The sequence below is a fragment of the Oryx dammah genome, unplaced genomic scaffold (genome assembly GCF_014754425.2).
Source record: "Oryx dammah isolate SB20612 unplaced genomic scaffold, SCBI_Odam_1.1 HiC_scaffold_2, whole genome shotgun sequence".
In the NCBI taxonomy this organism is placed as follows: domain Eukaryota; kingdom Metazoa; phylum Chordata; class Mammalia; order Artiodactyla; family Bovidae; genus Oryx; species Oryx dammah.
This window is the reverse complement of record NW_024070186.1, coordinates 198,148,299-198,161,557: the sequence shown is the minus strand read 5'-3', so window position 1 is coordinate 198,161,557 and position 13,259 is coordinate 198,148,299. Positions and strand designations below refer to the sequence as shown.

Here is a 13,259-nt window from a genome sequence, read left to right as displayed (position 1 = left end):
GCGGGGCGGGGCGGGGCGGGGCGGGGCGGGGCGGGGCGGGGCGGGGCCCACCCACCCACTCACCCAGCTGTAGACCTCCTCGCCCTCCTTGCTCTTGCGCATGCGCTGCACGTAGCTGGAGAAGATGGACAGCAGGGCCGCCAGCACCACGTCTGACTCAGCGCTGCAGGAGCGCTTGGAGAAGAGGTGGGACATGATGGTGGAGCGCTCCACGATGAGCCGGGCCACGTCCTGGGGGACCAGGCGGCAGGAGGCGGGGTCAGCAGCTCTGGCTCTCCTCCCGTCACGCCCGGCCAACGGCCCATCCCCGTCCAAGGCCACCCGACGCCGCACCCCATTCGGCACAGACACCCCAACGCCGGCCAGCACGCCCACGACAGACGAGGCCCCGTGTGCAGCCCCCTCAGACGCGCGGGCTGTGAACTGGAGAGGGCTGGCCGCGCGGAGGAGGGGATAACAGGAACACAGGCGTCTCAGGACCCTCAGGGAAAAGCCGCCTGCCCACAGCCAGACACGCATCTACTTGCAATCGGCAGCAGTGACGCGGGGCAGGCTGGCCCCTAGACCAGACTCAGAAGGCAGAGGCCGCCGGCCCCTCGGCAAGAACCCAGGCTTGGACAGACTCCCACTGCCCACCAACCTCAGTCCTCAGCCGATCCCTTCACTCACTCCCTCTACAAGGACCTGGGGCCTTCAGGACCTCCGCGCTATCAGCCAACAAGCTCACAGAAGAGCAAGGTCAGGAGAAAGACAGCCACGAAAGAGCAGGCCTCGGGAGAACACAGGCCCGTGCCCGGCTTACGGGGGCCCACAGGAGCAGGATGCGTGGACCTGGCCCCTCCGCCTCCCAGGCTGGCCCAGAGCCACAGAGGTAAGCAGCCCTGGGCGACCACAGAGACACGGGGTGCTCCTGCCCTCGACTCCTGCTCTGGACAGAAGGTCCCTGCCAAGGAGCTCGGCACTCGGGGCCCAGAGCCAAGGTGTGGCCGAGCCGCTCTTGACCCAGCTGGCTCACAAGCTCCCCCATCCCCGCCCCTCACCAGGGCCAGGTCGCTGTGCTGGCCCTGCTCCTCCACAGGTGTGTGCTGGGACAGATAGACCAGGTAGGCGCTGATGGTCTGCGGGTCGGTCTCCATGTGGATGGCCTGCGGAGGGGGGCCGTGTGAGCAGGGGGGATGGCCCCCGCCCCCTCCACCCCGCCCCTCCCGTCGTGGCCGGCCTCGCCCCTCGCCCCGCCCCGCCCCTCGCCTCCGCCCCAACCGGCACCTGCTGCAACGCCAGCGCCGTCGTGCTCCTCACGCTCTCGAACAGCGGCAGCCGGGGCAGGTCACGCAGCAGCCACTGGTAGCCCTGCAGCGCGTCCCCGTCGCCCGAGTCCTCCTCCAGGGGCGGCTCCTTCTCCTCCCCGTCCCGCAGGCTGCCCTCGGAGAGCACCAGAGACAGGCCCTACAAGCGGACACGCGGGCTCTGGGGCTGCCGGCTTCCTCCAGTCAGCAGAGACGCCGCGCGCTCAGAGCTGCCAGGACAGAGGGCCGGCTGCCCGGGAATCCGGCGCCAGCGCCTGGGGGGGGGGGGGGGCGGCAGGACGGACACCGGGCCGCCCCGGGACACTTCCGGTCACCCCAGAGCGGGAAGGGCGCAGGCGGGACAGGACCCAGTGTCTGCACGTCACTACTGTGCCCTTTTCCCTGACAGTCTCTTCCGGTGAAGCCCCGGTGAGAAAGACGGTCGTTTTAACAGAAGAGACAACCGTGCCCGGGCGCGGAGGCCCCAGTCCCCTCACCTTCATGGCCAGCGCCCTGGCGGCCACCTGCGAGGAGCCCAGCCGCCGCAGGAAGTAGTCCAGCACCTCACACGTCGTCTGCTCGTCTGCCTTGGGGCCCAGCAGCAGGTCCTGCAGGCGGCCCAGCAGCTGCTTCTGCTTCTGCTGCCTCTGTGGGGATGGGGGTTGGGGGTCAGGAGACGGGGTCAGGGTGGGTGTGTGGGGCCTGGGATGGGCATATGGGGCCCCGGGGTCGGGGGTCAGGGCGGGCCTGTGAGGGTGGCGGGGTCAGGGCAGGAGGGCGGCAGGTGTCTGGGGTCAGGGTGGGCATATGAGGGTGGCGGGGTCAGGGCGGGTGTGTGGGCCCCACGTGTCTGGGGTCAGGGGATGGGGATCAGGGCGGGCGTGTGGGCTCCGGGTGTCTGGGGTCAGGAGACAGGGTCAGGGCGGGTGTGTGGGCCCGGGCGCCCGCTGACCTGCCGCTTCCTGGCCCGCCGCTCCCTGCTCTCGCCCTCGTCCTCCTCCCCGCCCGAGGCGGGCTCGGCGGCGGCGTCGTGCAGCAGGAACTCACATAGGCACTGCACGGGCAGCACGTCCAGGGAGCCCTCGCTGGACTGCACCAGGTCGGCCAGCCAGGGCATGGACTGCGAGGAGGCCTGGGCGGGCAGCAGGCACACGGCTCTCACCAGTCAGCCCCACTGCCGACCCCCCAGCCCCCGCAACTGCCCGCAAGGCAGCCCTCTGCACCCCGGAGCCGTTGCTGAGGGGCCCGGTCTCCAGGCGCGCCCTCCAGCCCCCAGTCTCGTCTAACGCCGGAGCCCCCCGCAGCCTCGGGGGCACTCACCTGCCTCTGGATAATGTTGAGGAGGAAGTCGGGGTTCCGGCTCCGGCACAGCAGGTGCCCAAGGCGCAGGGACTGGTTGAGGCCTTTCACCTGGTCCAGGATGTGGGGCGGGGGCCTCCGGGGCGGCCCTCTGAGAGCGCCAGGCGACACGCGCGTCAGAGTGGCCAGTGCAGAGGCCCCAGCTAAGAGTGGGCGGGGGGGCCACCTGCCTGCCTCCCACCTGCAGCCAGCTGCCCGTCCTCCCACAGGCCCGTGGCTCCTCCCCTCTCAGCCTGGCCCTGGGGGCTCTCGGCTTCACCCCCAGTGTGGCCTGGCCTCCCATCAGACCCCACCCCTACCCCTCAGGCCGGCCGCCCCCCGCCCGGCCACGCCCCCGCCCGGCCCGGGCCGCACGCACTGGGGCTCGAGGCTGGTGAGCTGGGACAGCAGCAGGCTGCTGCTCTCCGTGATGGTCTGCCGGGTAGAGGCTGCGGCCAGATGCCCCTCGAACGCCAGGATCTCCTGCTTCTCCCGCTGCGAAACCTGCAGCTCCCGGTTGATCATCTCGGTGCGGCTCTCCTCGTCCGTCAGGGTGCACGGCGGGTACGAGTAGTTGCTGGGACCAGGAAACAGGAACCTGGCGCCGTGCCGCCCCCAGGTAGCGCTCGAGAGTAGGGGGCAGAGCCCGTGGCGACGCCCCCGGCCCAGGACCGGACGGAGCCGTGAGACCATGCAAGGCGTCCCGGGGCCGTCGGCAACAGGGCCACAGTCAGACCTCAGTGAGGGAGCGGGTGCCTTGCAGGGCCCACAGCCGGCCACCCTCTCCTTCCACACGACCGCACGCTGGTGCCTCCAGAACTGGCCGACAGGCATCGGGGCCCCGGACCCAGAGCGGCATGCGTGCGGGAGGGCCGTGCGGGACCCCTGCCGCCGGGCCAGGTGGTCCGGCACAGGCACCCAGGGCAACTCCCACTTCAGAGACAACGGCCGCCCTCTGGGGGCCGAGGGCCGGGACCCCGACACAGGTTCTGAGTGTGACCGAGCCCCGCGTCCCAGCCCCGCCTGCGGCGAGCGACTCACTTGGTCATGGCCATCTCCATGAGCATCTTCAGCGTGGGGTACTCCTCCCAGGCGGCCAGGCCTAGGGGGCGAGGCGACAGGTGGCGCGGGGCCCCGGCCCCCAGCCGGGCTCTGCCCCCCGGCCTGACAAGCGGGACGTCCAGGAGAGGCGAGGCCCACAGAGGCTCAGGTGGCCGGGGCAGGGCGGGGTGGGGCAGGGGGCGCTCACCAATGTTCTCCGGGTTGAACGCAGCGACCACCAGCAGGAGGGGCCACGCCTTCCAGTAGAGGGTGGAGATGGCGAGGTTCGGAGGCTGGTACCTGGAAGTGAGGTGTCCACAGCTCAGCCTCGGCACCAGAGGTCCGAGAGGCGGACGGGTCGGGGCCCGGGCAGCAACGGCACACGCGTCCTGAGAGGGGCCACCCTGCCGCCACATCTCAGACGTGAAACGTCCAAAAACGTCCAAGCTACAGGATGCATGGTGTCTGACGGCCACGTGTGCTTGAGGGGAACGAGAGGGGAGCACCAGTGGATGGGGAGAGGCTTCTTGGAGGGACAACGCTGTCAGTCCCACAGACGACGGCTGCGGAGCCCTGCGGGTGCGCTGAGACCACCCTGTCACAGCCGCCAACGAGTGATGCATGGGGTAAACGAAGACTGCACCGCGATCAGCGCTGAGGAAACGGTGGGAACTCACTGTCGCCTGAGGCCAGACATGGCTGCGGGCTCACACACACGGAACTAGGTAGCAGAGGGGTGCGGGCGGAGGAGAGCTCGGGGCCTCACCCTGGCGGGAGCTGGATGTTCTCGGGGTGGTGGTAGGTGCACAGGTTCAGGACGGCGTCGATCAGCTGCACTCGCTCCACCTTCAGCACGTCCACGTCTGAAATGTGGGAGCCACACGCGGGTCCCTCGGTGGGCGTCCCGCCCGGACTCGGGCCGCGAGCGTCCGGGAGCGAGGACGTGGGGCAGGTGGGGCAGGGACAATGCAGGCACAGGGCGCGCTGCCGCAGGAGCCCCAGGGCGCCAGGGAGCGCAGCGCCCGAGGGTGCAGCACAGCCGGGCTCACAGACGGGCAAGGACGCGCCGACACCCGTGGGTGCAGCGGCCGCGCCAGGGAGGGCGGGGGGACGGCGAGCCCCCAACGCTGCACGTCAGCCCAGGCCCACCAGCAGCGAGACACGTGCTCTAGAAGAGGACGGCTCCGCGTCAGGGCCCCCCGCAGCCCTTCAGAGAGGTGGGAGACAGACACTCCTGCTGAGTTCACCCGTGCAGAGAACACACGGAGGCCCAGGAGGTCACGGGGAGGGGAGCCGGCAGCGGGAGGCCCTCACCGTCTGCCTGCACGGCCGCAGCCCGCTTCACCAGGTGGTCGGCCAGCTCCATGGCATCGGCGGGGCCCAGCGGGAGCTCCCGCGAGAGCCCGATGACCAGAATGCGCATCAGTGTGTCCTCCAGGATGGGCACCTCCGAGCAGAGGCGGAGGAAGAAGCTGCGGGCAGAGAGGCAGAGGTGGGCTCATGGGAGCCCACCCCAGGCCCCCGGCCCCGCTCCCGCCCGCGGGCCTGCTCACTTGCGGTCACTCTCCGGCGGCCAGTTGTCCCATTTGTAGTAGGTCTCGGGCTGCTCCGTGAAGAGAACCTTGTGGAGGCTGCAGGGCGGGAGGGCCGTCAGCCCCGGGTCCTGGGGCCCCCACCCCGTCAGCCCCCATGAGCGGGGAAGCCTGTGCACAGAGGGATGGCTGGGCTCCTGGCTCTGCAGTGAGGCCAGGGAGGCTGGCAGGAGATGGGCCCCTCCCAACAGGGGGCTCCCAACCCCACCAGACAGGATTCCGCCTCCCCCAGGCCCTGCTGGAAGCTCGGACACCACGAGGTGTTGGCTGTTGCCCACTGGCACCCCGGGACCGGCCCCAACGGCCGCTGCTGCACAGCCCTGTCACTCGTCACCCGCGAGCCCCAGGAGCGTGGCTGGCCGGGGCGGGGCGCACCAGTGCACGTAGTCCTTGGGGGCGAGCTTGCTGATGGAAGGCACGACGGTGTGCAGCCACCAAACGGCGTCGCGCTGGATCGCGGCAATCTGGTTCTGGAAGGAGCGCAGCGCCTCCAGGTCTGGGGAGGAGGAGGCGGTTATGGCGTCTGCACGTCAACCAGGCGCACGGAGAAGGCCTGGGCAGCACAAGCATCCTGAGACCTCAGAGGGGCGGGGCCAAGACGGCTGGAGCAAGGCTCAGCGAACAGGTACCTGACTGTCCTCCAGGCCTGAGAACACCTCAGGGAACTGAAATCCTGAAATCCCAAGTGTCCTTCCAGCCAATCGCTTAAAGGGCCTTGCAGCCAACCCTTTACAGGGTCAGTAATGACCCAGAGCAGGCTGACCCAGACACCGCTGCCCTGGCCCCCCACCCTACCCCCAGCCCAAAGGCACCAGGACCCGCACAATCAAACCAGCAGAGAGCGACCCCAGGCTGGGAGCGGTTGCTCTCTGCCTGGACAGAGTAGGAACCAGCAGTTTCAAAAGCTCCTGGGACTCCAAGAACGGAGCCACAGCTGCGACCCTCCCGCCCCAGGCCCACACTCAGAGCAGAGCCCCCTTCTCCCACCCAAGGCCGCCTCCCCACCACGAGAGCCCCCCGCAGCAGGCAGCCCGCCCCCTGCTCCTCACTCTTCTTCTCTCCTTTGTCCCAGGCGATGCCAGCCTCCTTCACCTGGGCGGTGATGCCGAGCATCATGGACACGGCCAGCACGTCTGTGACGTGCACCACGAAGCGCTCCTGCACGACAGAGCAGCCCCGCCCAGCCCAGCTCAGCTCAGTGGGTTACGTCCCTGTCTCCCTTCTAACTGCCCCCCACCACGGCCAGCCAGGCGGCAGGAGGCTAGGGACCAAGAACCGGCCACAGCAAGGCCAGGTCGGGCTGCAGAGGGAGGTTCGGCCCACAGAGCTGGACTGAGCTACCCTCCAGAGAACAGGATCCCCACAGGCTGTCTGCTGACCCGCCCACGTGGCACTCCAGATCCGCCACCCTCGGCCCCAAATCCTATTCTCCGGAGGCCCTTCCCGCCTCCCCAAGCCCCCCAAAATCCACCGTGAATAGACCCCCGGCCCTGGGGGTGCCGTTGGTCTGCGCACACCAGACAGCTGCCCCCACCCCGCGGCGGGGCGGGAGGGGGCGGGGCGGGGCGGGGCAGGGCGCCTTGCACCTTGAACTCCATGTCCAGGTACTGGGGCTCTTTGCGCTCCTGCATGAGCCCGAGGCAGAAGGCCTGGAAGTTGATCTCGTGCTTCGTCTGCTTGATGATCTCGCGCAGCAGGGCCCGCGAGGCCCGCAGGTAGTCGTCCTTGTTAGTCAGCAGGTCCTGGAACACCATGGCCAGGAACTGCGGAGAGAGTGCGGGAGCTGCAGGCTGCCTGCCCCAGGCCACGCAGCGCCCCCTACCCCCCCCCCACGCAGTTCTCATCCTCCTGGGCCAACAGGAGGCCTGCCCAGAGAGCCCGCGACCCAGACACCCCGGGACCGGCCCCAACGGCCGCTGCTGCACAGCCAGAGCCTCCTCACAGCGCTCTGCGCACACAGGTCCACGCCCTCTCCTCCCGGCAGGCTCTGGGGTGGGGTCCCGGGGCCCCACCTTGGGCGCCAGCTCGGAGCTGTGCTGCAGCGCGGCGTGCAGAGTCTGCATGTTGTTGGGGTTCCGCGCGTTGGAGAGCTCGTTGAAGACCACGAACTTGATCGTGGTGCCCAGGTTGTCCTTGTGCGCGTTCAGCAGCTCCCTGGGCACAGCCAAGCAGAGGGAGCTCCAGCGGCTGCCGCCCGCGCCCCCCCCACGCCCCCGGCAGCCCCGCGCCCCCCACACCCCCCCCTGCCCCCTCGGCCCCGCCCCCCCCGCCCCGCCCCGCGCACCTGATGCAGAGCATGTAGTGGTTGAGCAGCACCTTGGGCTTGAGGCGGATCTTGACCAGGTGGGAGATGACGTCCACGTCCTCAGCGCCGTGCGTGCAGCAGTTCATGCACACGGACATAAGCAGGTCCTGGGCGGGCCGTGTCAGCTGCGCGGGGCGGAGGAGAGCGGGAGACGCCGTCAGCCCCGCGGCCTCGGGCGCCGAGGGGCCCCGCGTGCGCGTTTACCCGCGCGCCTCACCTTGGGGTTCTGCAGCCACATCTCCAGTTTCTGCACCGTCATCAGCCGCACCTCCTTGTAGCCACAGGTGGAGGTGAGCAGCCGCAGGAGGTTCCGCGAGACGCTGTCGATGGGCTGCCGCCGGTTGAGCTGGTCGCGCAGCATGTCCAGGACGTACTCCTCCACGCTCTCTGCCAGCTCCTCGTACCTAGGCCAGAGGGGGGACGGCAGCAGGCAGGAAGGCAGGCGGCTGGGGGTGCTCTCCCGGGGCCATGCGGGCGGGGGGCGTGCGGCACACCTACCTGGGCATGAGCTGGCCCTCCTGCTCGGGGCTGAGCTTCTCCTCGGCGATCAGGAGCTCCGTCTGGCTGTCCTCCTCCTCCGTGAGGGACGGGTGTGGGCTGCTTCCTGCAGAAGGAGCGCCTAGTGGACACCGGCTCCCCCCGGCGCCGCATGCCCAGGCCCCTCCCACAGGGAACCCCAGCCCAGCTAAGCTGCCGCAGGGGCTCTCACCAGCACTGAGGTCCCCTCCACCACGCCCCGCCTCCCCCTGCAGGAGTACACTCTTGGGGGGCATCTTGGTGTTGAAGGCCGTCTGGATGTTGTCCACGAAGGTCCTGCAGTGTGGGCTGTCCACCCAGATCCGCTCCCCCAGGGAGTCTTCGATGTATACCTGTGAGGACGGAGCCCGAACCTCAGCCTGCCCTCTACTGCGACACCCTGTGCGTGGGCAGGAGCAAGCTGGGAGCCTCCCCAGGCCCCGGCTGCCCCTTCACAGCCAGCAGCTCGGGAGAGGAGATGCCCTGGGTTGCCACACGCAGCCCTCAGATGCCTTTACCCCGTGGTGGTCCAGCAGTCCCCCTGCCCCGATCACAGCCCTCTGCCCCCTTCACCAAGAGTGCTCGCCTGGGAGGAGCCGCTCACCTTGACGAAGATCTCGGGCCAGTTCTCGTCCTCCTCGTACGCGGCCATGAGGAGGTTGCACGCCAGCACGGACACCAGGCTGTTCCCCTTGGCCTTGAAGCTGATGGAGGCGTCCCGCCGCAGGAGGCTGCACAGCGCCTGCGGGAGGCCGCACGGTGGCGGGGAGGCCCAGCCCTCACCTCGCCCTCCCTCCCCGTGGCCCGGCACCGAGGGAGCGGCGGCCCTCACCTCGCCCTCCCCGCTGCCCGGCACGGAGGGGGAGGCCCGGCCCTCACCTCGCCCTCCCCACTGCCCGGCACGGAGTGGGTGGCGGCCCTCACCTCGCCCTCCCCGCTGCCCGGCACGGAGGGGGCGGTGGCCCTCACCTCGCCTTCCCCGCTCCCTGGCATGGAGGGGGTGGCGGCCCTCACCTCGATGACGCCCTCCGTGGCGAAGATGTTGGGCTTCATCTTGGCCAGGTACATGAGGCTGAGGTACAGGACGCTGTCCGGCTTGGCCCGCGTCACCTTCAGCTGCTTCACGGCCCCGCACAGCACGCCCTCCAGCCGGTCATCATTGCCCTCCAGCTCGGCCGCCTCAATCTCGTCCAGCAGCATCGTGGGTGGGACTGCCGGGGGGACAGCCCGGTCAGGGGAGCAGCCCCGAGCGAGACCGCCCCGTGGGGCCCCTAGGCCAGGGGCTGCCGAGGGCGACCTCCAGGGACCTGACTGAGGGCCTGGGGTGGAGCCACGACCGCAGGTCCCCAGGGAAGTAGGGGGCGCACCCGGGCCGTGCAGTGCAGGGGTCGCCCGACCCCCAGGAGTGACCAGCCCCAGGAGGGGCCGTGCGGGAGCCCACCGGGCCCTGCCAGAGCCCTCTCGCTGCACCCACATGGCTACTCGAGGGTGACCTGGCTTAGGAACACCTCTTTTTCTACAAATTGGTCCTTTTTTCTAAGCTTCCAAGTGAGCCGGCCGGGTGCCACCTGTGGCCTCCTCCTCCACTGCGGCCTCCCCGTGTCTGCCCCTCAGAGGCTGCTCCCCGGTTCTCTGAGAGAGCCCGCCGGGGGGCTCTGACTCTCCCCACGCACAGCTGCCCTGTGCTCTCTTCCTCCTGCTACCTCCTTGGGCATCCTGGCCCCCACCTTCCTTCTCTATGACGGGACCAGAGGCCCCCCTCCCCGCTCCCCACCTCTGAGGGCCCCCCTGGGCCAGGCTCAGCTCCACCCATGTCTGACCTGTGCCGCACTCGTGATCTTCTGGGTCCACCTACTCTCTCACTTCCACTGTGATTTTTCAGACTCAAAGAGATTTTTTTAGGACTGTGTTTTTAGATACCCAAGTGATGGCGACGCAACGGATTTCTGACTCAAATGCGTGGAGGACAGAGGTTGACCGACACTTCCCAAGTGATTTCCACGTGCCAGGGAGAAAGACAGACAGACAGGACAGAGGAGTGGAGCTCAGAAGGTCCTGGCCGTGGAGACACGCCACGTGCCAGACGCCATGAAGTAGCTGAACGCAGCCTCTTCTGTTTTGCTAAACGTGTTGCGTTTGTAACACGCCTTTCATGACCACACTCCACGTAGCCGTCAAAGCCACCTTATCTGGGACCTGTGTGCTGGCAAAACCAAAGCACGGCCAGTGAGGAGAGAGCTGTGGCCTGAGTCGGGACTCGGCCCCTCAAGTGCTCCCGGCGCTGACCTGGCCCAGCCGCCGGGGAGGGACCCCGAGCCAGAGATCCGAGGCGGCTGCCACCCAGCGCAACCCAGGGCCAGCCTCTGCCCTGGTCTCACCGCTGCAGCCCCGGCCCTGCCCTGAGCACAGGCCCCTCCACCAGCACGAAGGCCACCACGCCACGGCTTCTCACTGCCAGTCGAATCCCAGCCAGCCTCTCAGGCTCTGTTTTCCCGCCACAGTCCCCGACAGGCCTCCTCTCTCCCTGCTTCCCTGATGGGCTTTCCCCGCCCCGGCTGCCTCTGGTCACCGGCACACTTTAACACCGGGACTGGTGTGACGTTCAACAGACCCGACCTCCAGGAAAACGGGAATGCCAGGTGCAGAGCTAACAGCTTCCGTGTCAACAGCGGTCTTGTGGGCAAGCTGCATGCCTGTCTCTAACGCTATCGTGAGACGTCATCAGCTAAGAGATAAAAAGCAAGCAGGTAAACTCTGCATTGTTCGGAGCTGGGAAGAGGGATGAGGCAGCACGAACCACCTCGTCCTGGGTGGACAGGGTCCTCACGAGACGCACAGCCCCCAAGGACAGCACCTGTCTGTCTGCACTGCCCTGGACTCCCTGTGCTCAGAGAAGACTGTCACAGAGGCGGCCTCAGAAAATACGCCAGACCAGCAAGGGAACAAGAGTGAGCCTGTTCCCCAAGGACCGGAGCAGGCAGCCCTCCAGGAGGGCATCAGGCTCACGCCGGCTCCAGCCCTGGAGCAGGGCCAACAGAAATCCGTTACGAGGCTTTCCAATGCAGGAGGCCCCTGCACGGCTGTCTGCTCCCCAGAGAGGGCCACGGAGGCGCACACTCAGCAGCGGCCCCGGATCGACTTGGGCCACCTTGCCCTGACTGCCGAGCACCTCTCATCACTGTCAGCCTGAAGCAGAGCTGCGGTCCTATGAGATGCTCCGGAAAACATACTCATAGCTGAATCCTGTTCTCCGTTCTCCGAAGAGCCTCCAGTGCTGAGCCTGGAAGTAGCCTTTCTGAACCCTGGTGCAGGGACGAGGCAGGGGCTGTGCTCTCTGGGAGATGTCCAGAGGCTGTCTTTACCTTCAATCGGGACCACGGATGGCTCTTTAATGGAGGGAGAGATGGCACGCTTCTCTGCAACCGCAGCCTCGGCCAGGCGTCCCAGAGCACTCAGCGGGGGCGTGGAGGAGAGCTTGGGGCGCTTGGTGAGCCCTGGCAGCGCCGAGGCACCCGCCAACGCAGCCGCAGCATCTCGCTTCCGCTCCGAGGGCAGGCCGGAAGGGGCAGGCTTCAGCAGGGTGGAGGCTGTCTTCGACTCAGTGGTCTGACCCTTTGAGCCCAGAGCAATGAAGTCTCCTGGTGGAGGGTGACCTGCAGAGGGACACGCACCTTCACAAAGCAGCTAGGTGGAAAGGGAGTCCGAGAACAACTCCAACCTCCCACGATTTCCATGGGGATTCAACTACGCTTGGGGCAGGCGAAAAAACAAGACACCCAGCAAGTCCACAGCAGTGCTGGGGCTGGCCAGTGAGCAACAACAGACAGTCACACGGCGCTGACTACAGACCAGGCCGTTTCCAGCCGATCAGCATCTGTTCCCCTTCACCCTCAACAAGTTTCTGAAACAGGCGTCATTAACCTCCCTTTACAGGTTGAGTACCTCCAGACACAAGAGAGGTTAGGTAAAGCGCCCAGGCCACTCAGCTAGGAGGAGCGGAGCGCGGGTTGGAGGCCAGTCTGGCTCCAGCCCGCTGTCAGCCCCTGCTTGTACCGCCCCCTCCTCCCTCCAGGCACTCCTGGGCTGCTTGCTGTCCGCGGCCTCGGATGCACAGACCAACGAGACGGCCTGGGTCGAGGAGGCGGTGGCGGCGGTCCCAAACCCCCGTCCCGGGACTCCCAGGGCCCCCGGGACCAAGGGCTGCTGTCCGAGACCCCATTCCTAGGAACCGCGTTCGGCTCGGAGAAACAAAGCCGCGACCCGAAGGCGCTGCGCCGCGTGCCGCGGGGAGAGGCCGCGCACCCGAAGGCTTGGCCGCAGCGCTGGGCCTGCGGACAGTGGTGGGCTTGGCCCGGTTCATCCTGCCCCCGAGCCCTCGCCGCTCCGCGCTGCCGACGCCGCACTGAGGGAAAGACCGGCGCTAGTCAGCAGCCCGCCGCTCGCCCATTCATTCCAATCTGGGACTGCGGCCCGGGGCGAACGCTCCGCCCCGTCGCAGGCAGCAACTCCTGAAGCGGCCGCGCGACCCCGCCCTTCCGCCTTGGATCCCGGGAGGCTCTGTCTCTCCGGCGGAGGCGGCCCAGTCCCTTCTAGTGAGATCGACAGGGGCCCATCGCAGTGGCGCCCGGGTACCGCCGCGGCCGCCCCGGAACCGGAAGTGGCCCTTCCAGCCCGACTTCCGGAGCACCCGGAAGCAAAACTGCGAGGGGGCGGGGCAGGAGGCTGGGAATGCGAGCGGGTCGGCGGTGCCTGCCGCGCCCTCTGGCGGCGGGAGGCCGGTGCAGCCTCCTCGGTGAGGCGGGTTCTGTCACCCACCCGCTCGCGCAGGTGCGGCTGCCCTTACTGAGTGTCGAGCCCACGGCCACGCAGCTCGGAAGGGGGGGCCTCGGCCGCTCCGCGTGCGTGCTCTCCCACCTGTGGGCCGAAGGGCAGGTTGCGGGGTCCCCCGGGGGCGTCTAGGAGGGAGCCCGCAGCCGGGAGGGGGCCGAGCCGGCACCGGGCAGGGCCTCCCGCGGCCTCGGGGCGCCGGCCTGCGCAGCGGGCGCGCTCAGTGCTGAGGCCGCGGTCGCCGACCACGCGCCGAGTGCGGCCCCACGCGAGACCCTCACGCCCTCCTCCTCCTGGGGGTCTCCACGCCGTCCCCGCCTCCCAACCGGGACCGAGCATCGGGTGGAAGCCAGG

At 68.5% G+C, this 13,259-nt stretch overlaps 1 protein-coding gene across 4 annotated transcripts in view; it reads right to left on the bottom strand.

Annotated features, from left to right (window-relative positions):
* The window catches only part of INTS1 (integrator complex subunit 1), a 24,441-nt gene extending 11,713 nt beyond the window's left edge, over window positions 1-12,728 (bottom strand). For 2 of the 4 annotated variants that reach the window (XM_040231861.1, XM_040231881.1), the window contains exons 1-24: window positions 12,381-12,728; window positions 11,441-11,731; window positions 9,093-9,289; window positions 8,683-8,820; window positions 8,272-8,431; window positions 8,061-8,166; window positions 7,780-7,972; window positions 7,542-7,687; window positions 7,270-7,411; window positions 6,844-7,020; window positions 6,307-6,415; window positions 5,633-5,753; window positions 5,219-5,296; window positions 4,980-5,137; window positions 4,432-4,528; window positions 3,874-3,965; window positions 3,666-3,726; window positions 3,004-3,201; window positions 2,607-2,736; window positions 2,239-2,418; window positions 1,784-1,933; window positions 1,267-1,446; window positions 1,041-1,145; window positions 64-231 (exon numbers count right to left, since the gene is read on the bottom strand). In XM_040231861.1, the coding sequence (XP_040087795.1) occupies window positions 64-231; window positions 1,041-1,145; window positions 1,267-1,446; window positions 1,784-1,933; window positions 2,239-2,418; window positions 2,607-2,736; window positions 3,004-3,201; window positions 3,666-3,726; window positions 3,874-3,965; window positions 4,432-4,528; window positions 4,980-5,137; window positions 5,219-5,296; window positions 5,633-5,753; window positions 6,307-6,415; window positions 6,844-7,020; window positions 7,270-7,411; window positions 7,542-7,687; window positions 7,780-7,972; window positions 8,061-8,166; window positions 8,272-8,431; window positions 8,683-8,820; window positions 9,093-9,289; window positions 11,441-11,731; window positions 12,381-12,438 (3,435 nt within the window). In that variant the 5' untranslated portion in view covers window positions 12,439-12,728. The remainder of the gene's footprint in view (window positions 1-63; window positions 232-1,040; window positions 1,146-1,266; window positions 1,447-1,783; window positions 1,934-2,238; window positions 2,419-2,606; window positions 2,737-3,003; window positions 3,202-3,665; window positions 3,727-3,873; window positions 3,966-4,431; window positions 4,529-4,979; window positions 5,138-5,218; window positions 5,297-5,632; window positions 5,754-6,306; window positions 6,416-6,843; window positions 7,021-7,269; window positions 7,412-7,541; window positions 7,688-7,779; window positions 7,973-8,060; window positions 8,167-8,271; window positions 8,432-8,682; window positions 8,821-9,092; window positions 9,290-11,440; window positions 11,732-12,380) is intronic. The other 2 variants (XM_040231872.1, XM_040231890.1) reach the window with 1 other exon arrangement.
* Between the last annotated feature and the right edge of the window lie 531 nt (window positions 12,729-13,259).